Raw genomic sequence first — 22,465 nt, 5'->3', positions numbered from 1 at the left:
GTCCGTTGTGGCGCGGTGACTCGCGTAGTTTACGTTGAATTGTTGAGGCTATTGTGAAATTGTGCGGGAGAGTGCAGGAGCGGGGAAGGCGTGCAGCGAAGGATGGGACGGGTAAGTTATCTGTGAAGAGCTCGGTGATTGTCGATGAAGCTTTTATCAATCGCATGCGCCGCGGAGAACAGGGAGGTGAACTGATGGACCAGCAGACATTCCCCGCCGGCGTCAGGAGGTCGGTGCCAACCGTGAACGGCGGAGCAGATCGATCGAGAAACTGAGGGATACCTACCCGGCATAGTTCGAAACAGAAGAGGTGAGTTATGTTATATTTAAATTTAACCCTTGCATGTGTGCGGCGTTTTCCAGCTTCTAATGTGTAGGGGGGGGGGGGGGTCGGTTGGACCCCCCCTTGCCGTTTGGCCCCTGATCGAGCTAGAGCTTCGCGGAAAAAACGAGCGTGTTGCCCGTGACGAGAGGAAGCCGATGATACCCAATTTTAAGGTCCTAGGTCATTGGTTGACCTTCCAGGTCAGGTCAATGACCCAAAGTCGGGAAAATCGGGACCTATTAGAAAGTCGTAAAGTGTGGCTGCTAAGGGGTTTTTCGGGGTACTGATCACGAATATCGTGTTAGTTTTGATCACAGATGATGTCTTTAAGCATTTAGACCAGGTCGGGTCAGATCAGGTCAGGTCAATCAGTAGGCGTCGTGACGGGTATTCGTAGTACGTGTCAACCGCCTCTGACAGCTTCGTAACATGTTACGAAGGCACCAAAACTACTTCGTAAATGTTCAAATGGTTGTTAAATTCGAATTCAGCTCCAAAAACTAGCCTAGAAACATGTAAAACTCGAAAAAGTGAACCGAGGTCACCCGAGGTCACCAAAGGTCAATGACCTGACCTGACCTTCAGGTGACCTTGACACCCACCCTAATGCATGGGAGCAACATCAAATCACATGTTTGAACGTTTGAAACCACGAAAAGCTTGCAAACTAGTGGTGCCAATTTCATGAAATTTCAATTCCAATTCCGATCCAATTCCAAGAAATTGCCAAGTAAATTTCCAATTTTGTCCAAAGCGGGGGCTATTCCAATTTTTAACGATTTTTGCATTTTTTTGCGTAAATTTTAAAAGTGTTTAAAAGCGTTTTAAAGGGCTCCGTTTTAAAATTTTAAATTTTAAAGGCCTTGTGTTCCGATTAATTTCCAAAAAATGTTAAGAATTCCGTCCAAATTCCAAATTGGAATTGGACAAAAATTGGAATTCCAAGAAAAGAAATTCCGATTGGCACCAATATTGCAAACGCGCGGCTAATGCGAGCCGACGTACGCCGAATCGCGATTCCGGCCAAACATGGTCTCGGAAAAGAGGTCACAGGTCAAAGGTCATTTGGGTCAGGGTCATGAAAGTTTCAGGGTAGGTGTAAAATTGATCAATGCGATGGTACTGAAAGTTTCGTCGCGATCAGCCGCTTTTTACGCGAGTTATTCGCGAAAAACCACGGGGAAAGGGGGTCAATCCGACCCCCTACACATGCGAGGGTTAAAAAAAAACATGTTTGTGGGATAATGTTGTCCTTATCCTAAAAGAACGTTCATTTGACCCTTTTTACTTCTTTAAACAAGAACTCCGTCACGACCCGATGTTTTTTTTTTGGGGGGGGGGCGAAGGTTGTTTGAAGTCGATTCTTTCCATGCAGCATCCATAGGCACAATGTTAAAAATGTAAAATATTGGGGGACACGTCCCCCGTACCCTTCCCCCCCCCCCCGGTGGTGGAGCCCATGGTCTTAATTCCGCTCGCTGAACCGTTTAAGATTCTTTTGTCTCGTTTGTGCTTATTATTTTTCCACTGTTATTATTTTTTCCGACTGTTTTTTTTTTAATGCCTACACACATATTTTCGTACACTATTCGATTTCAGCGAGCATTTTCAACCTTCCTTACATATTAGATTATTAGATACCGCGGCGAGACGCGTTTGGACGTGACATACTTATTTCCATTACTGTTAAGTATAACACATTTTATGTGATTGTTTCAAGCTGATTTTAATATTGGACGCCCATGGAAGTGTTTTGCGAGACTAAAACCCGACTGTTAAGGTGACCATCCGACCTTGACCCGCGCTGTGCTGGGTGGCGTTTTACGCCCCCCACCCCGCCCCCTCAGGTTTTTCGCGAATATCTAAGAACGGCGGCGCGCAGCGCCACCATTTTCGGCACACCTGCTCATACATTTGTTTCTGCATATGAAGAAATTTTAGACCCAGGTCGTTCAAGGTCAGGTCACGTCAAATGACTTAACATCGGAAAAATTTCAATGGTCGCTGACGATCGCACCGTTCGCAACGTGCCATGGAAACCGTTCGATATTTTTGTCATTTTTGCTCAGGGAATTCACCGCTCGATTTCACACCAGTTTGAGGTAAAATGTCAAAAAAATATCGAACGGATTTCATTGTATAGCGTTTTTGATACTGTCCCATCACCATGTCTCAAGTATCAACCTTACGGCATGTATAAAATATATTTGCTAGTGCAATAAAACACCTCATATGTGTTCAGCTTGACGGTTTGGATCGACTGATATGCAACATGACCTGGTCAGGTCAACCTAAGGTCAAGTTTTAAATATGGCCTTTCAAGGTCTAATTATAGTTCATTCGTCCCGACGAGAGGAACACTATGCTAACGGCAAAATAAATGTCGTGACTCTTGAGTGGAAAGTATTACAGAAAACATTTTGGTAAAAACGGCTTTTTTAGAGTTTTTGCTCTCTGGAGGCTTAATTGTTGACCTGAGGTCAAATCTGAGATCAAACGCCAGCAAAAAAAAGTCGAAAGGGCTTTTGACTGTATTTTTCCGCGGGCAGCTCTTTTGGTTCCGAGTTAAGCACCAGTTTTTCGAAAATATTGAAATAAGCAAAATTTGGCCTTTCCTGACCTCTGGTGACCTGGCACTTGACTTGACCTTAAAATTACCCAAGTATTTCCTTAAATATCTTTAATGCTTTTTCGAAAGCCGCTTACGGCGTGTCGCTACGTGGCCCAACCCCAACAGCCGAGTTAGAAGAGGGGACGTGAAGACGACCCCCTCCCCCCAGTACATCACGGTAAACTCAGAGCACCAGCACGGCGCGGTTTAACATTAATTTTGAGCTGAAGTAACTTGATAACTTTTGATATTTCAATCACCTTGCATGCCCTATAACTTCCGTTTCTCTTACTGGCAAAAGAAAATCTGACTTTTTTATTGTGTTTTCAGGGAACGGCCCATTGAGCCTCCTCTGCATCTTGGCGGAGAAGGCGTCAGTGGTGGCGTACACGGGTGACGAAAATTTGGATCACCCCTATCATAACAAGTCCGAAGAAAACGAACGGTGCCGCCTCATCGTGGAGCGAACGGAAGTCTTGTGGGGATCCATGGTTTGGAAGGGAGTCTTTTGCTGTGGGCGACGGCGCACTTTGTGCTCAGTCAACAAACGGCGCACAAAGTGCGAAACACGCTGTGGTTTGTGTGTATCCATGTGCTCCACACACCATTCAATGCTGAGCGCCAGCCACCTGTAGCCGCGAAGACTGAGGTCGAGAAGCTGGCAAAAGAGTGAAGCTGAGCTGACGTGGAGTCGATCCCCCCCCCCCCCCGACGCAGTTTGGCGTGTGTCATAATTGAAATACAGCGCAATGCGACCGTTTCTACAAACATGTATTTCTTGTAAGGGCTGGGGCGAATAGTGCAAGACTAGACGTTGGTCGGGCATGGTATAATACAGATATGTATGCTGGTTTTGGGCAATGATTCGTTATATATTGGCCAATCCCAATATATAGACTAGCTGCCTGGTAGTGGCTGTTGTATGAGCATCATGCATGCATATTGCATAATGCTGATGCGGCAGCTGTTATCATGGGCGGCGAGCCTATACATTGGCTTGAGCCAATATAAAACGAATCAGATCAGCCGTTTCAGGCGGCGCCTGAGTAACACCCGAGTATCGTATGAGTTATCGACGTGAGTACGTCCTGAGTACAGCCCTAGTTTTCACTGAATAACCGATGAGTTCCAACTGAGTTATGGCCGTACTACCACCTGAGTTATACATTAGTACCAGCTGAGTTACATGTGAGTTACTTCCTAGTTTTTCATGAGTAATGACTTACTAATACCTGAGTTTGGCCTGAGTTGTCTGAGTAGGACATGAGTTACGCATGAGTACTTACTGAGTTTTATCTGAGTTTTACCATCGGACAAAATGGCAACTCACTTTGTTACTCACATGCTACTCACTTGCAATGAGTTTTGCCCGAGTTTTATCTGCGTTCCGCCCTGAGTTTTACCTGAGTACGCGGATTTAGAGTGAGTTTTACCATTGGACAAAATGGCAACTCAGTCATTACTCAGAAAAGTGAGTAAAAATTTTTTTCAGTGTAGGTAGGATGGTGCAAGAGAAGTTACCGCCGTAGGTAGTTTTACTAGGTAGGTATTTTGCCGATTCTACCTAGCTAGGCATTTTGGTGCAAGAGGCCTCTGTTGAAAATAATTGTGTAACGTGTATTGCGCACCCAATGACGTAATTTTCCCTCTATTCCATACTGGTCTCCCAGTGCAGTGGGTCGCGTGGCGACGGCACGACAGCGACGCATCGTGTACCCAATGACGTCATTTTCCCTCCCATTCCAGACTTGCCTTTCAGTGGTCGTTGTGGACAGTGACGCCCGTCTGAGCGGCCTGTTGAACACGCGTCCCCGACGACTGGAGAAGATTGTCTGTACACATCATCCGGCTCCTGATCTACTGAAGAGAGCGGCTGATTTGGCGGTGACGGTAGTCGGATTTGCGGAGATGGAGCGGGAGGGAGGCAAGGCGCAGATAGCGGAGAAGGTGAGAGAGAGGGAGGGAGAAAGAAAGTGGGGAATGGGAGAAGGAAAGGGACGGAGAGAGGGAGAGAGAGAGAGAGAGAGAGAGAGAGAGAGAGAGAGAGAGAGAGAGAGAGAGAGAGAGAGAAACAGAGAGACAGAGATGTGAGATTCGGTCTTCGAAAGTAAATCGGATGAACCGACCTGGCAATAAATGAAATAGTGTCCCAGCCTAATAACTGAAAAATGATATTATAGCAACTGGAAAATTAATGCGAGAAATGAAATGCTGAAATGAAATGAAATGGAAACGAAAAATGCTGCGATGAAGTTAACAGAAAAGTTATATTTCAGTTAAAGGTTGGATAAAAAAAAATATCAACAAAACACCAAAAATCCCCCCCCCCAATAATCCCTCCTCCCCCGTTCCGTTTCAGCCACCCCGGCCGGAGGACACGGCCACCATATGTTTCACGGCCGGTACCGGAGACACGCCCCGGGGCATCGTGCTGACCCACGCCAACGTGACGTCATCGGTCCACGCCCTGCTGCTACAGTTGGATTCGTGTGCACCGAACAGTGGGGATGTGCTGATGAGCTACCTGCCGCTGGCGCATATGTTGGAGAGGATCTGTGAGGTGAGAGAGGGGGAAGGGAAGAGGGGAGGGAGGGAGGAAGGGAGGAAGGAAGGAAGGAAGGAAGGAAGGAAGGAAGGAAGGAAGGAAGGAAGGAAGGAAGGAAGGAAGGAAGGAAGGAAGGAAGGAAGGAAGGAAGGAAGGAAGGAAGGAAGGAAGGAAGGAGAGATGAGGGAGAAAGCCATATGATAACAGAATGTCGTCGCAGATAATGAGCTGGTAGCTATATGAACTGAAAGGGCTCCAGGGGGAATAACAAAAAAAGTGAAGAGAGTAGGGAAATGAAAAGAAGCGAGATAGAAGCGTTTCCTATACACTACTCTCGTCCATATTTGAGTATATAAATTGTGAACCCACGAGGAAAGGGACACGTTAGAGGGGGACACGTAACATAGAAGGCAGCAGACGTAACCCTGACCTAACGAATGTATTAGGCTTCGTTAAGTCTACAATCTCACTCTACCCCCCCCCCCCTCTTTCTTTCTCCGACAGGCGGTGCTTTTCTCCCAGGGCGGCAGTGTCGGGTACTGGAGCGGTGACCTGCACGACCTGCCCTCCGACCTCAGTGCCCTGCGGCCCACTGTGGTACCCATGGTACCGCGGCAGCTGAATAGGCTGAAGGACAGAGCCGTGGCCTGGGCTGCCGGGAGTGGACTGAGGAGGAGGCTGCTCAAATGGGCGCTGTCCGCCAAACAGGCCGAGGTCGATAGGTGAGAGAAAGAGAGAGAGAGGGAGGAGGAGGGAGGGGAGAGAGAGAGAGAGAGTGAGAGAGAGAGAGAGAGAGAGAGAGAGAGAGAGAGAGAGAGAGAGAGAGAGAGAGGGAGAGAAGGGACCACGTAGAGGAACTTAAAAGGGACCCGCATGGCCGATAGCACCGTCTCTACTGTAATCGTAAATTCACTCTGATTTTCTTGTAATTTTTGTTTGACACAACTAGCGATAATATCCATCGAAAGAACGACAGACCTCAATATTTTTTTTACACGCAGTAAAATAAACAAAAACACGCCCTTTTCAAAACTCTCCCTGCCATCCCCTTCTCCAGGCCCGTAGTTGGTATTGACCTCATCTCCCCTCTCCTGCCCCCAGGTCATAGTCCACAATGATTCAATCTAGCACCCCTTACTCTTCCCTGGTCTGTACTCCGCAATGACTCCCCCCCCCCTCCCCGATCTTAAGCCCGCAATGACCCCATCTCCCCCTCCTACCAGGTCTATAGTTTGTCATAACTCCATCACCCTCACCTTCCCAGGCCTATTGTCCGAAATGACTTCACGTGGTACCGCCCCCCCCCCTCAGGTCTGTACTCCGCAATGATTCCCCCCCCCCCCCAGGTCTATAGTCCGCAATGACTCCATCTCCCCCTCCCCCCATGAGGTCTATAGTCCGCAATTACTCTATCTGACCCCCCCCCCCCAGGTCTGTACTCCGCAATGACCCCCCCCCTCCCTCTCAGGTCTATATATACTCCACAATGACTCCCCCCCCAGCTCTATAGTCCGCAATGACTCGATCTGGGACCGCCTGGTGCTCCGCCCCACCCGCGCCTGTACTCCGCAATAACCCCATCTCCCCCCCCCCCTTTCCCCAGGTCTATACCTATATATACTCCACAATGACTCCATCCCCCTCTCCCCAGGTCTGTAGTCCGTAATGACTCGCTCTGGGACCGCCTGGTGCTCCGGCCCACCCGCGCCTCGCTCGGTGGTAGGGTCAGGCTGGTGGTGGTCGGGTCAGCCCCCACCGCGCCGGCCGTACTCAACTTCGCCCGGTGTGCGCTGGGATGTACGGTGAGTGGGTGAGGCGGGTTCGAATCTTAGGGCGGGGAAGTTTTCTAGAGGTTGTGGGTGAGGATGCAATATCTTAAAAATATCATTTTTGTGCGAAGTAATGCGTGGTTCACACCGGATCCGTAATGACCGTTACGTGCCGTAATGAATACGTCGGCGATTAAATAATATCTTGAAAGTGGAGGGCACAATGCAACGCGCATGCGTAGTTCGATTTTTTGGCGACGTAACGCCGTATTCGTTACGGATTCGGTGTGCACCGGGAATTGCCATGTTGAGCGCCGTCCTTCGAATCAAGTGCGCCAAAACTATTTTGCTTATAAACAATCGAAAAATGGGCTAAAGCTAAGAGCTGTTTCTTAATATCGGTGCGTCAGAATTTTAATTGGTTTTGCTCTCTTCTTTTTAAATTTATTCCTATCACTTTTGCATAGTGGCTTATAATTGTATGGAGGCATACCATTGTTAATTAACTACAATTGTGGGCATGATACTATACAGAGAAACTTTTATCCTTTTTTGGCATAAACAAGAAAACATGCCTATGCTGGTCAACGCTGAAGTTCATTTTCTACACTCGTGAATCGCTGCTATCCATGGGCAAGATCAACGTACGCATCGTAGTTCGTACAGTTTGCTCAATTGGCTTGCGAAGAGGCGGTGCAGTGTCCGTCCAAGCATCAAGTCTAGCAGGGGCAATATGGGCAGCGAAGTTGACTCAGAACTGCATAGAAGACGTGGCAAGAGAATCTATGCATTGGAATTTAAGTTATGGACTTTGAACTTGACCTGTAACATGCCTACATGATTAGGATTAGGCTAGGCCTACGAAGGAAATGTTATCTTTAAATAAACAAGTGAAATGTAATTACGGAACATGAATTTTATGTACGTCACTCAAGAGATACAAAGTAGGTTGTGACATACTGAAGGCATACCTACATGAAATAATGCCTAAAAATCAGTCGGCGAGTTGATACGATTTTTTTTCAAGTAGAAAGGTCCGCACTTGCACACGAGCAGACCGCTACCCGCTACCCAGACCAGCCCAATCAATCGCAACATGTGAGAAGGGGTGGGCACGTGCGCATGTGCCGACCAATACTCTCGCTGACCTTTGCAATCTGCATACTTTATATGCGTGGTGTCATTCAGCATATCAAAGTCCAAATGTGAGCGCTATCGGCCCAGCCGATCCCGAGATATGAAAAAGGGGTGCGCACGTGCGCACGTGCCGATCAATACCTTTGCCGACTTGTGAATTCTACATGTAAGCATGTTATCATTCAGCATACTTGATGTAAGAACTTTCGGCCCAGCCGATCCCCAGATATGAAAAAGGGGTGCGCACGTGCGCACGTGCAGATCAATGCTTTTGCTGACCTGTGCAATCTGCAAATAAACTTTGTGTCATTCAGCATACAGGAAATGTTGCCCATTAGTGCCCATAGCCATATATATATTTCGCAAATTTATGAATTTTTTCCTCAAAAGTGTGGGTGTTTTTCATGAAAGTATATACGCCCCATATATAAATAAGCATTTTTAAAGGACTTGATGTGCGGTTGCTGCTGCTGCGCCATTTTCTCTGTTCTGCTTGACAGTCGCGAAACTACGTCAACATGCCGAAAAAACGCCGGTGAGTGTATTTAGTTATTTAGCTGTTCTAATTCAATAAATTTCACAGACATGTTTCTTTGAACTGCCCTTAAGACCCCTGAAACGAATAAAATAGCCTCGTTGAAGATTTGCCGCAGCATGACGCTCTTCTGTACGGGTCAATATATTTATGGCCATGGGCATTTGGGTGGTCGAAAATGTGCGTTGCAGTCTGCTATCATTTTCCAGGTTTGGAAAGCTGATTGATCTCCTGGATGAAGTTGATGAGAGTGGCGAGAGTCCAGCCACTGTCTTCCTGTGTCCTCCTAACGTGCGTGAGGACAGCGACGCCGACTCGGGAGACGAGGACGGAGGCGGTACCATCGACAACCTCAACCGCAACCTGCTGCAAGCAGATGCTGAACTCGTCGGCCAAGAGGACGGTTCTGACGACGAAGCTGCTGAATCGGTCGCCCCAACCAGCCACAGGTGGGGCAAACGAGAGGTCGCTTCATTTCTGAAGGAGCGAGAGGAAGCTTGCCCATACCCACAGGTGAACTTTTCGAACAAGACACCCGTTGAAGTACTGAGCTTCTTCTTGGATGACGAGTTCTATGCGCAACTCCTTCAGGAGACACGCCGATATATCCAGTGGAGAGGGAAGAATGTCCAGGAGCCCTCCATCGCCGAGCTGAAGGCTGTCATGGCGATCCTGTACTTCTCGGGATACCACAACGTGCCGAACCGCCGGGCCTTCTGGTCGACAGACCCTGACCTGCACGTGGAATTCGTCTCCCGGATCATCTCGAGGAACCGCTTTGACGACATCCTTTCGGTCCTCCACTTCGCTGACAACCAGCGTCTCGACCCCAGTGACAAGATGGCCAAGCTGCGACCTCTCTTCAACAGCATGCAAGACAAGTTCTTGCGAGCTTTTCAGAGACCGCCATCTTCCACAGAACTGGACGTGGATGAGAGCATGATTCCCTACTATGGCCGTCACGGGTGCAAACAGTTCCTGAGAGGGAAGCCCATACGGTTTGGGTTCAAGGCGTGGTGCCTTAACAGCCCAGATGGGTATCTACTGACCTTCGAAGTGTACCAAGGTGCCAGCGGAACTGCTCAGCGTCCAGACTATGAGGCCGCCTTCGGGAAATGTGGATCAGCAGTGAAGATCCTCATAGACAGAATGCCGAAGGAGATGCGCATGGACGCACTGCACATCTTTACGGACAACCTCTTCACCAGCCTTCCTCTGATGATGGCGCTGAAGGAGGAGGGAATCGGGCACACGGGAACCATCCGCCAGAACCGCCTCCGAGGATGTCCGCTGAGCTCGGTGGCAGCGATGAAGAAGGCTCCCAGGGGAGACACCTCTGTCGCCGTGGAAACGAAGCAGGGCATCAACCTCGTCAGGTGGAAGGATAACAGCGTGGTGACCGTAGCATCTACGGTAAGCTCGTCCCGAACTGTGGCTGAAGTTCAAAGATGGTCGCGACGAGAGAAGAAGAGGATCAAGGTAGCTCAGCCACAGATGATTCAGGACTACAACTGCGCCATGGGCGGTACCGACCGCATGGACCAGAACATCGGCGCGTACCGCATCGCGATCCGACAGAAGAAGTTCTGGTGGTGCATCTTCTGCTGGCTTCTGGGGGCCGCGATGCAGAACGCCTGGCTGCTCTACCGTCAGCATCATCCAGGCGAGAATCAGATCAACTTCATCCGAGCCATCGTCCGGTATCACCTGGCAGAGACGACGAAGCCACCATCTGGACGTCCAAGTTCCGCGTCGAGTCAGCATCGCGTCCCAGCCAGCATCCGCTACGATGGTATCAACCACCTGGTCGTTCCTCTTGCCAAGCAGGGAACGTGTGCAAACAAGGAGGGAAAGTGCAAGAGCCACCCGAAGACCGCCTGTCGCAAGTGCCAGGTGCCGCTGTGCGTGGCGTGCTTCGTGCCGTTCCATGCGACCTGAGAGTAAGAACATGCTGTACACCATGGGGAAATTTGGGCTAGTTGGGCCAACACTGTTGGATACGGTGAGATGGGTGAAAGTTTGCAAGCGCCGTCTAGATCCCGGAGGGATGTTTTGTTTTCAGCGTTTGCTGTAAGCTGTGTCACTGTCCAATGCACTTCGATGTTTGTGAGTCAGGTAGTGCATTGACTCATCATCGTAATTGATTGTTGACCGCTGACACTATCAATCATCACGATCATTCGCCTGATCTCATAATATGTTCACATGTTGGTAATGGCAAGTGCCTATCAGCATACACATCTAAGAATATACATTGGTTCTCAAAAGTTTCTTTTGAATTGCGCTTTGTGGCAATATTTCGACTACCCAGGTGCCCATAGCCATATATTTATTGACCCCCCTGGCGACAAATTGGGGGGGATAAAAAACAAGAAAATCATCCTAAGCTAATACACTCGATAAAGAAGCTAGTATTTTGTGCAAAAAAGTTTGAAATTTTGACTAAAAATAAGTTGGGCACTAATGGGTTAATATGAGCGCTATCGGCCCAGCCGATCCCAAGATGCCAAAAAGGGGTACGCACGCGCGCACGTGCAGACCAATGCCTTTGCCGATCTGTTCAATCTTCATATGTACATGGTGTCATTCAGCACACCAAATATGAACGCGATCGGCCCAGCCGATCCTCAGATATGAAAAAGGGGCACGCACGTGCGCACGTGCAGATCAATGCTTTTGTCAACCTGTGCAATTTGCATATAAACATGATGTCATTCAGCATACCAAGTATGGGCGCGATTGGCACAGCCAATCCCGAGATGTGAAAAAGGGGTGCGCACGTGCGCACGCGCTGAGGCAATTCGAAATCGTCCTAAGGTCACGGGATGTGTAGTGTGCACCCAGCCAAAACAACAAACAAATATTGAACCGTTTCCATTCAGCCGTTCCCGAGTTATGGTATGACGAGCTCTTTTGGAACCTCTCTCGTCGCACGTGACACGTGCTGTAACAGGCACTCATGAGTGATATCAATAGCACAGTTCAGGGTAGAAAGGATGCAGCCCCTCCCCAAAGAAGACCGCTCATCAAACAGTCAAACCGTTTTGGAGACACACGTCGATAAAAATCATTACGGCGGCCGGTCGACCCGAAAAGTTCAATTTTCCCAACTTCTGTTACGTTCCGTAATGAGTACGGTGGACGCTGCCAGTTTACGGCGACTGGTTGCCACATTTCAACTTCGTCTACAAAAGTCACAATGCTTGGGGAATCTTGAGAAGTCTCTAGCTCATTACGTCCGTAACGGTTACGGCGTCATTACGGATCCGGTGTGAACCACGCATAAGAGTCTAAATGCAGTGCTCTACCACATGGAAAGTTTGTTAAGTGGTTTTATTTTCTCCAAGTTCTTCCATGGCGCAAGTTAAGTTCAAATAATATTTAACTGCGCACGGCGTAAAAGTCATCATGCATTTTTATTTTAATCCACGTCACGTCAAATTTCATCTAAATCCTCAACCGTACTACTGCCGTACTATTCTATTCACGGCATTTGGTTACAGTAACAGTGATACCAGACGTGCCGACAAACGGTTATCCGAGTCAACGGAATGTTTTTTTTTTTTTTGGACCGTCAACATACGATGGACTGAAATGCGTAAATACCAGTTTTGCATTTTATAGCCGTATTCTGCAGCTGAACTTCAGTCAGTGTTGCCATATCCATTCCACGGCCTTTGTAAGATTGAGCCCTGGTGCTGGAGGGTTACGGTCAGACCGAGTGCTCGGGCGCCTGTACACTAACGGTATCCCATGACGTCAGACCTAACACCTCCCTCCCTCTCTCTAACATCTCCCTCCTCCCCCTAGGTTCTCGAAGGATACGGTCAAACCGAGTGTTCGGGCGCTTGTACTTTTAATGCGCCCGGTGACACCTCCCTCCCTCCCTCCCCCTCTCAACTCAACTCAACTCAACTCATTTATTTTAACAAACCAGACAAAGAAAAGACATACAAAACATACAAATAGGATTGGTGCAAAAGCCTAAAGCTTAACTCAAGGCACCTCTCCACATTCAATAGAACTTAACAAAACATGACACCGCCGGGATTAACATAATACACCAACATAACAATAAATTAAATGAAAGGCGAACATAAACAGGAGTGTGAGATTACTCCTCCGCTGAGTCAGCAGCCGCCCCCGCCGCCCGGCGCAGTGCCATCGCCCTGACCACGAAGTCCTGGAAGAGCGCCGCGGCCTCCCGGCCGCCGTCAGTGCTTGTGGTGATACTGTCTCCGTGTATTAAATTGTGGATTAGGTCTCTTCGAGGTAAATTTAGAATTTGGTTACCTAAGACCAGTGAAAGCTGAGTGAAAAGGTTAGCTCTGACTTCCTGATAAAGAGGGCATGATAAAAGAAAATGGTGTATTGTTTCTGGTTCATTGTGACAAACGCAATGAGGGGTGGAGAGTTTCTGGAGCTGGTAGAGATTGGCATTTAATGGGAGGCTTCCTGTCCTGATTTGTGTATGGAATGCGTTGCCGAGTTTTGAGCCAAAAGAGAAATAAGCGTGTGGTTTTGGTGTGCCGAAGAGGCTTGTAAGACCATCCTGAAACTTTTTGGGTGATACTTGTGTTCTGAGAGAGTTGGGTAGTGTGTTCCATGTGCGTGTGGTGGCGGGAATGAAGGATCGCTGAAAGCTAGTGGTTCTGCTAGGGGGAAGTGTTAGTGTTGTATAATTTCTGAGACTTCTGTGAGTGTCAGTGATTCGTGTCTGTGGTAGTATTCGTGTGATATACTCTGGCTGTTGGTGGGTTGTGGTGGTCAGTTTGTGGAAGAACTGTAGTCTGTGTAGTTTGCGTCGGGTCTTAAGTGTGTCCCATCCCAGATCCTGTCTAAGTCTGTCTGTCGAAGTCCTAAAGGGAACCCCAGTCACAAGTCTTGCCGCTCGATTCTGCACTCTCTCTAGTCGTAATGCGTCATCTACAGTTATATTTCCGTCAAAAACAATGTCGCAATAGTCTAGGTGTGGTCTTACGTATGTTGTGTATATTAAATTGAGCGTGTCTCTATGAATGTGTTTGGCAATAGGATATAATGGGCTTATTGCGATGTTTGCTTTCTTAATGATGTTAGTGATATGTGTGTGGAATCTTAAGTCTTGGGAGAATGTGATGCCTAGGTGTTTATGTGTAGCTGTGTTCGTTGCAATGTTCTGACCTGCGAAGTGTAATGTTGGAATCGTTGGGTATGTTTTGCGACTGAAAGTTTGTTGAACCGTTTTTTTTTTTTTTTTTTGCTGTTAAATTGTATTGTCCATTGCTTGGCATATTCGTCGATAGAGTCGAGGTCGCGCTGTAGAGAGTCTTGTACTGTGTTAATGTCTTCCGTTGTGTGTGATGCGTGGATGGACGTGTCGTCGGCATAGAAAAGGATGTCATTGGTCACTTTGTCTTCAAGTCCGTTAAGGTACATGAGTGCAAGTAACGGTCCCAACACTGAGCCCTGTGGGCAGCCTGCTCTGATCGTCTTTGTAGTGGATAGGCAGTCTCCTACTCTTACGCGTTGCGTTCGTTCTGTCAAGTATGATTTTATCCAAGATAAGAGTGTTCCAGTGACGTGAAATTCGTTTTTGCATTTGTAGAGAAGTCCGTCATGCCAAGTTTTGTCAAAGTATTTTGATATGTCGAGGTAAATAGCAGTCACGTCACGTCCCGAGTCTAGGTATTTGTAAATGTTGTGAGTGAGGTATGTCAGTTGCAGTTGTGTACTATGTCCTGTCCTGTAACCACTCTGTCTGTCTGTCAGTAGGTCATGTTCAGTGAGATGCGAGTAGATTGATGAAAAGACAAGTTTTTCTAGAATTTTGGATAGACATGGAAGTAGGCTGATGGGACGATACTGTCGAAAGTCCGATGGAGAGCCTGAATTTTTGTAGATAGGTGTGACAACTGCCTGCTTCCAAATACTGGGAAATGTGCCGGATGCGAGAGATTTGTTGAATAGTGAGGTTAATGGCTCATAAATGAGGAGGGCTGTCAGTTTTAGTAGTTTAGTGGGAATGTTGTCCGAGCCAGTCAATTTGTGTACGTTGAGTGAGTTTAGTTCTTTTAGCACCTGTCGTTCTGTCACTCGTAGTTCATGAAGTTTTAGGATGTTTGTGTCAAGTGTCGCAGCAGGGCACATTGCCCCAACAGACGGTAAATAACTTTTGAAAATACCAATTTCCAATTTTAGTGTTTTCTGGACCAAAATTTTGCGAGGAATCCGATGGTGTGGTCCCCGAAATCTGAAAAATTTCCATTTTGGAGATAGCACCTATTTTTTGAAAAATAAATATTCGTCAGGCTTAACCCTCGCCGGACCTATTGGTTTTCTACATACGCGCCGGCCGAGGGGGGGGGGGGGGCGGGTACGACCCCCCCTCGCCGTTTCGCCCCTGGTGGAGCTAGCGCGTCGCGGAAAAAACGAGCGTGTGCGCCGTTACGAGACGCAGAGATTGGTACCCGATTTTAAGGTTCTAGGTCAACCGGTGACCTCTGAGGTCAGGTCAAGTGCCCCAGGGTACGGTTCAGTTTTTGGTGAATAACTTCGCAAAAAATGGCCGCAGAGCCGCGATTTTGGCAGCATCGTGTTCGCCTTGCTCAGGCGCGTCGAATGACATACTTTTTGTTCGGGTCAGGTCAACCTAGGGTGTTGACCTCAGGTCAAGGTCAGGTCAGCACCCCCAGGTCACGAAGTTGGTCGAAAGAGGTCATGTCGCATATCATTCGATTCGGCAGGTCTTCCTGAGTCCATTGGTGGCTTTCCCGACTCGCTACCTCAATTTGATCGGGAGTTATTGACGAAAAACTAATATGACCTTGATGACGTCATAAATGACGTCACGGAAGGTCAACATTGCAAAAGTGACGCATCTAACCTTGCAAGGAGTGCATCAAATCACGATTCTGTGTGCTTGAGATAGTTGGAGATCGTTCCCGGCGCCAGAATAGCAGTTTTCATTTTTCCCCATTGACTTACAGGTAATGGTGAGGTCACGAAAATGACCTGACCTCATATGACCTTTAGGAAAAATCCGAGATATACAAGTTGTGAGACTCATAATGCATACTAGATCCTGCAAGTTTCATTTCCCTGTGACATCTCCTCTGGCAGTGAGGGCGTTGCGAAGTTGCGACATCTGAAGACCGTGCAGAGGTTCACTTATGACGTCATAGGTCAGTGACCTGACCTGACCCAAAAATGCGGTTGGTGTCAAAAGATGCGGCTTGGATCAAAGGTCAGGTATGCCAAGTTTCAGCTCTCTATCGCCAGCGTGTTCGGAGCTATCGCGAAAAAAACCTATGGGGGGGGGCGGCACCCGCCCCCCCCCCCTCGGCCGGCGAGGGTTAATAGTCAAATAAATTGGAAATATAATGAGTTAATTTTTGTAACAACACTAGAATGTGTCGAACATGAATTAGAGATATATTTTAGCTGAGATGATACTATATCTGCGCATACATGTACATGAACTAGTACATTAATCCTCGTCGGCCGAGAAGGGGTGGGGCGGGTGCCGCCTAATAGGGCTTTTCGCGATAGCTTAAAACTCGCTTAGGGTAGACAGCTGAAACTTGGCATACCTAATCTTTTATTCAAGCTGGATCTTTTGACCTCAACTGCGTTTTCAGGTCAGGTCAGGTCACTGACCTATGACGTCATAAATGAGCCTCTGCACGGTCCTCAGAAGTTGCAACTTTGCAACGCCCTCAGTGCCAGAGGAACTTTCACAGGAAGATGAAATTTGCAGGACCTAGTATCCTTTAGAGGTCTCACAACTTGTATATCTTAGATTTTTCCCAAATGTCACATGAGGTCAGTTCGGTCACGTGACCTCACCATAATAAGTCAATGGGGGAAATATGAAAACTGTGATTTTGGCGCCGGAAATGATCTAAAACTGTCCCAAGCACATGAAATCGTGGTTTCATGTACTCTTTGTAAGGTCCGTTCATGAAACCACGATTTCATGTGCTTGGGATAGTTTTAGATCATTACCGGCGCCAAAATAACAGTTTTCGTATTTCCCCCATTGACTTATAATGGTGAGGTCACGTGACCGACCTGACCTCATGTGACATTTAGGTTAAATGCGAGATATACAAGTTGTGAGACCTCTGAAGGATAATACGTCCTGTAAGTTTCATCTTCCTGTGAAAGTTCCTCTGGCACTGAGGGCGTTGCAAAGTTGCAACATCTGAGGACCTCGCAGAGGCTCATTTATGACGTCATAGGTCAGTGACCTGACCTAACCTGAAAACGCAGTTGAGGTCAAAAGATCCAGCTTGAATAAAAGATTAGGTATGCCAAGTTTCAGCTGTCTACCCTAAGCGAGTTTTAAGCTATCGCGAAAAGCCCTATTAGGCGGCACCCGCCCCACCCCTTCTCGGCCGACGAGGCTTAATGTACTAGTTCATGTACATGTATGCGCAGATATAGTATCATCTCAGCTAAAATATATCTCTAATTCATGTTCGACACATTCTAGTGTTGTTACAAAAATTAACTCATTATATTTCCAATTTATTTGACTATTAAGCCTGACGAATATTCATTTTTCAAAAAATAAGTGCTATCTACAAAATGGAAATTTTTCAGATTTTGGGGACCACACCATCGGATTCCTCGCAAAATTATGGTCCAGATAACACTAAAATTGGAAATTGGTATTTTCAAAAGTTATTTACCGTCTGTTGGGGCAATGTGAGGGGGTAACGATAGTGAGCTTGTCTCTAAGTTAGTCTGAGATGCGAAATGAGTATTGAAAATGTTAGATTTACTCTCACCTCTCTCTCTCTCTCTCTCCTCTCTCTCTCTCTCTCTCTCTCTCTCTCTCTCTCTCTCTCTCTCTCCCCCGGTGACACCTCCCTCCCTCCCCCTGTCACCTCTCTCTCTCCCTCTCTCTCTCTCTTTCTCTTTCTCTCTCTCTCTCTCTCTCTCTCTCTCTCTCTCTCTCTCTCTCTCTAACACCTCCCTCCCTCTCTCTAACACCTCCCTCCTCTCTCTCCAGGTACTGGAAGGATACGGCCAAACCGAGTGTTCGGGCGCCTGCACTCTGACTGTGCCCGGCGACATGAGGCCGGGTCAGGTCGGACCGCCGCTGGCCTGCTGTGATGTGAAGCTGGTGGATGTGCCTGATATGGGTTATTATACGGTGTGTGGAGAAGGAGAGGTGTGCATACGCGGCAGCAATGTGTTCAAGGTGAGTGGAGGGAGAGAGGTGGGATAGAGAGGAGGGGAAGAGGGAGGGAGGGAATGAGTGGAAATGAATTGAAGGGGTAACTAGAAAGATAAAATAGATGAAAAAAATCCTTAGGGGCTCGATAGTAAGTGATGAAACAAAAACAGGAAGAGGGAAGAGAGAGGGTGAGAGGGGATCAGAGCAAGGAGGAATAAGGAATAGAGCTAGACATAGATACGTGTACCGATTACCGAAGAATGGGCGATTATTTGCCATTAGTTCCAAAGACTATATTGGCTCTATCCAGCCTCAGTGGCATATTCTACCTGATTAAATGACGTAAGTCTCTACTGGTCTTTATTGACCTCTGATGACCTTTGTTGACCTCAACTGACCTCCATTTACCTCCACTGACCGCTGACCTCCGCTGACCTCTGTTCCCTTCGGGCTACTTTGGTGACCTCCACTGACCTTCATTGACCCCTTGTGACCCCTCCGTTGCCCCCAGGGCTACTTCGGTGACCCGGCGCGGACGGACGAGGTTCTGGACAAACAGGGCTGGCTGCACACCGGGGATATCGGACAGTGGACCAAACACGGAACGCTGAGGATCATCGATCGACGCAAACACATGTTCAAACTGGCGCAGGTGAGAGAAAATACAACACACAAACACATGTTCAAACTGGCGCAGGTGAGAGCAGACACAAACACAAACACATGTTCAAACTGGCTCAGGTGAGGACGAACATATCACACAAACACATGTTCAAACTAGCGCAGGTGAGGATGAACATAGTACACAAACACAAACACACATGTTCAAACTGGCTCAGGTGGGGATGAACATGGCACAAAAACACATGTTCAAACTGGCTCAGGTGAGAGCAAACATATCACACAAACGCATGTTCAAACTGGCGCAGGTGAGGACAAACATAGCACACAAACACATGTTTAAACTCGCTCAGGTGAGGGCGAACATATCACACTAACACAAACACAAGTTCAAACTGGCTCAGGTTAGGACAAACAGTGCCTAAACACACGTCAAGCCAACCTGAGAAGTTAGTGGTTAGTTGTTGGTAAGCAGCTGTTTGCTATTTTCGTGCGGCTGAACATTTCATTTCATTTTCATAGCAATTTCATAGCAATCATTTCGAGCGGAAACCTCAGAAGTCAGATTGTGATGTCAGCCAAGAGCTTTTTCAATAGAGACTTCCCTTCCATTCTTTGTTCCACTCTGCGTAAAATGCGGTCAAGAATTTTCCTGATCGCTGATCCAGTTAAAATTCCTTATAATATCTCTTGCTCACTCCTCTGCACAGATCCAGTCCAGAGACCCAGCACCTGTCTCCTTAGGATTGCTTCCCTTTCAAAGATACATGCTCAGGACGTCGGAAATCTCGAATCCTTGCAAGGTCATGTCTCAAACTTTTCCCTCGCTGGGAAGTGTGTAAATCTTGGCCCCTTCCCTCTTCTTGACAGGAGAGGCATATCTGAATCTCCCCTCTCTCCCCAGGACGAGTATCTAACCCCTCCCATCCCCCCACATTTCCCGCAGGGCAAGTACGGGCGAGTATCTGACCTCTCCCCTCCCCCTCTCTCTCCCCAGGGCGAGTACGTCTCCCCAGAGCGTGTCGAGGCCGTCTACCTCCGCCCCCCCCCCCCTCAGTATCTGACCCCCCCCTCTCCCACAGGGCGAGTACGTGTCCCCAGAGCGAGTGGAGGCCGTCTACCTCCGACCTCCCCCCCTCAGTATCTGACCCCTCCCCCTCCCTCCCCCAAGGGCGAGTACGTCTCCCCGGAGCGAGTCGAGGCCGTCTACCTCCGTTCCCGCTACATCTCACAACTGCTGGTACACGGTGATAGTCTCAAATCCTGCGTGGTGGCCGTCGTAGTGCCAGAAGTTGCTGAACTGAAGGCCTGGGCCGCCACGGCGGGTCTCAGGGGAACACTCTCTGTCCTCTGTCAGACACAGGCAGTGAAGGATATGATTCTGGCGGACATGGATCGGCTGGCGACTGAGGCCAGGCTGAAGGGATTTGAACAGGTGAGGACGATGGGAGAAAGGACGGATGGAGAAAAAGATCGTATGATAACGATATATTCGTTATTTACGATCTGTTAACAGATATTATGCATATACGATACGGATATGCCTATGTAATTGTATATGTGCGATACATATCCGTAAGATCCATATAAAATGGCATATTAATGTAGTTGATAGTTGATAAGGTCTTTGAAGTGACACGCCCATATTGCCCAGTGACCACATTTGACGTGCCAACAGAATAGAGATGTAGATTTGAGATCGAGATTAGTTTAGAGGATTGTTTTCTCCGTTTTATAGGTAATATAAGACGGTGAAGTTATATGCTAGATTCGCAGTGGGTTTATTTTACTTGAATCTGCCGGAATTGAAAAAACCCGAGCTGTTCGCCAGAAGCATGAACACACAACTGTTGTTTGTTTGTTTTGTTTTGTTGGGTTAGGCCCTTTCGGTCTGACAAGACCATTGCAGAGCCGGAAGGATGATAGGAATTAGGGGGAGACATTGGTCTGGGCAGGCACCCTAGAGAGTCGCCGGGGCTGAGCCCGTCCCATGGACAGGCCACCCAGCCCCAAGGCACTCACTGCACCCGGCTACGGGGTGCGCTCCCTCGGGAGCAGCGGTGCCGCTCCAAGGGAGAAGCCCGCATGAGATAAAGTTGCCTGTCCAGCCCGGAGGGGGTTGGGGCGTGGAGGAGAAGGATTTCAGTATCCTGAGGAGTAAGGATAGAAGCACGGAACGGTGAAAAAAAGTTCGTATACCGAACTCCCTTTTATTTATTTTCGGTAAAAATTCTACCGATTCACTTCCCTTCTCTATCCGCTGTGTTTCAGGTGAAGGACATCTACCTCCACCCGGACCGGTTTAGCGCTCAGAACAGTCTACTTACGGCCGGACAGAAGCCACGCCGACCCGAAATGAGACGCTACTTCAAACCGCAGCTCGACGACCTGTATGCCAAACTCCGCCAGTGTGCTGACATCTAGTGAGGGAGGAGAGAAGCTGGCGCTTGGCGGCTTCTCTCTAGAACTGAGAGAAATTCTCTGAAAGGAGAGAAACTGGCAGCTTTTAGATGTGCTGAGAGAGAATTATGACGTGGAACGGGAGATATTGAGGTATGTGTTAAGCTCGGATGGTGCTGGCATGAATGGCAGGGGATTGGAACTGGCAATGGTGGATTGTGCTGTCACCTAGCGGGCGTTGCAATAAACTAGCATCACTGGATGGTAGAGACATCTAGCGGGGGGCGGAAGAAGCTCTTCTGTACCCTACGCGGGAGTGCAGTGTTTTGAAATAGTTAGCACTTGTGAATTGTGCTTATATTTTTTTTTTTTTGTTGGGTTAGGCCCTTTCGGTCGAATGCTTATATCTTGCGAGGGATGATTAGAACGGGTGTGGATGCAAACTCTTCCATGCTTTACCTATTGAGCTTGGGATCAGCTTGGGAGCGTGCTGACATCTGGTGAGCGGTGAAAGAACTAATGTGTGTCCTGTGCTGACACCTAGCGGGGAGCGAGAGAAGCGGGGACCAGCCTCTGGTGCTGGCATCTAGTGACAAACTGAGAAAATAAGAAAGTGTGGGAGATGAGTTATGCTTCGGAAAGCCTTTTTCGCAAGTGCCTATGTGTGATAGTGAGTTTGCTGTGGTGAATGTTTTGCGTAGTAGGTAACCTGTCAGAACTCTGCGCTCAAATTATGTATTATACTGATACGTAATCGCTGATTGTCTTGCAAAGGGGATATACGACGCCGTTCCCATTAGCCGGTGCTTGCTGAGCGTAGAATAAAGTCCTGTGAATATGTGTCATGTGTGCAGTTTTCATCGATTTTTATATCGCATTGTAAGCTAAGCACGCTTTAAATTTCGATCTGTTGGGTAGTTCAAAAGGGATTGGTCCGATAAAATTCATCCGATAAAATTCGTTCAACGCCACATCTGAAGTAAAAAAAAAAAAGATGGAAGAATGGGTCTGAGTGCATTGTGCGAGTTCCTGCCATTCTATTTTTCAGAGCTCAGATATTTAGCCAGAAATGTTAGTATAAATTAATATTTTCCCAATATTGCGATTGAAGTGTCGGTTGCCTTCAGGGAGGGCGTAGCAAATGCAAGGTCAACCGTTAATACGCACGCTGAGGGGTGCTGAGTGTCTTCAGACGCTTCAGACGTTTCGTGTAAAATGCTTCATTTTCGCGGCAATGTTTTTTTTTAACTTCTCCGCCACCCATTATCAGGTGACCAGGAGTGCCCCCGCCCTCAAACCCAGCGACTAGCAGAACCTTACGTTAACACCAGATAAAATACAGATAAGTCGCGGCAC

At 47.9% G+C, this 22,465-nt stretch overlaps 1 protein-coding gene across 1 annotated transcript in view; it reads left to right on the top strand.

Moving 5' to 3' along the window:
- LOC122368037 (long-chain-fatty-acid--CoA ligase 1-like) overlaps nt 1–21,457 on the top strand; it is a 37,005-nt gene extending 15,548 nt beyond the window's left edge. Inside the window, exons 5-12 of the mRNA XM_043341630.1 lie at nt 4,683–4,883; nt 5,296–5,496; nt 5,986–6,203; nt 7,133–7,283; nt 17,921–18,112; nt 18,600–18,740; nt 19,881–20,144; nt 20,981–21,457. Of these exons, the coding sequence (XP_043197565.1) occupies nt 4,683–4,883; nt 5,296–5,496; nt 5,986–6,203; nt 7,133–7,283; nt 17,921–18,112; nt 18,600–18,740; nt 19,881–20,144; nt 20,981–21,133 (1,521 nt within the window). The 3' untranslated portion in view covers nt 21,134–21,457. The remainder of the gene's footprint in view (nt 1–4,682; nt 4,884–5,295; nt 5,497–5,985; nt 6,204–7,132; nt 7,284–17,920; nt 18,113–18,599; nt 18,741–19,880; nt 20,145–20,980) is intronic.
- The last annotated feature ends 1,008 nt before the right edge of the window (nt 21,458–22,465 follow it).

This window comes from Amphibalanus amphitrite, unplaced genomic scaffold, assembly GCF_019059575.1.
Source record: "Amphibalanus amphitrite isolate SeventyFive unplaced genomic scaffold, NRLGWU_Aamphi_draft 000916F_arrow, whole genome shotgun sequence".
Classification (NCBI taxonomy): domain Eukaryota; kingdom Metazoa; phylum Arthropoda; class Thecostraca; order Balanomorpha; family Balanidae; genus Amphibalanus; species Amphibalanus amphitrite.
This window is presented reverse-complemented; position numbering and strand designations above follow the sequence as displayed.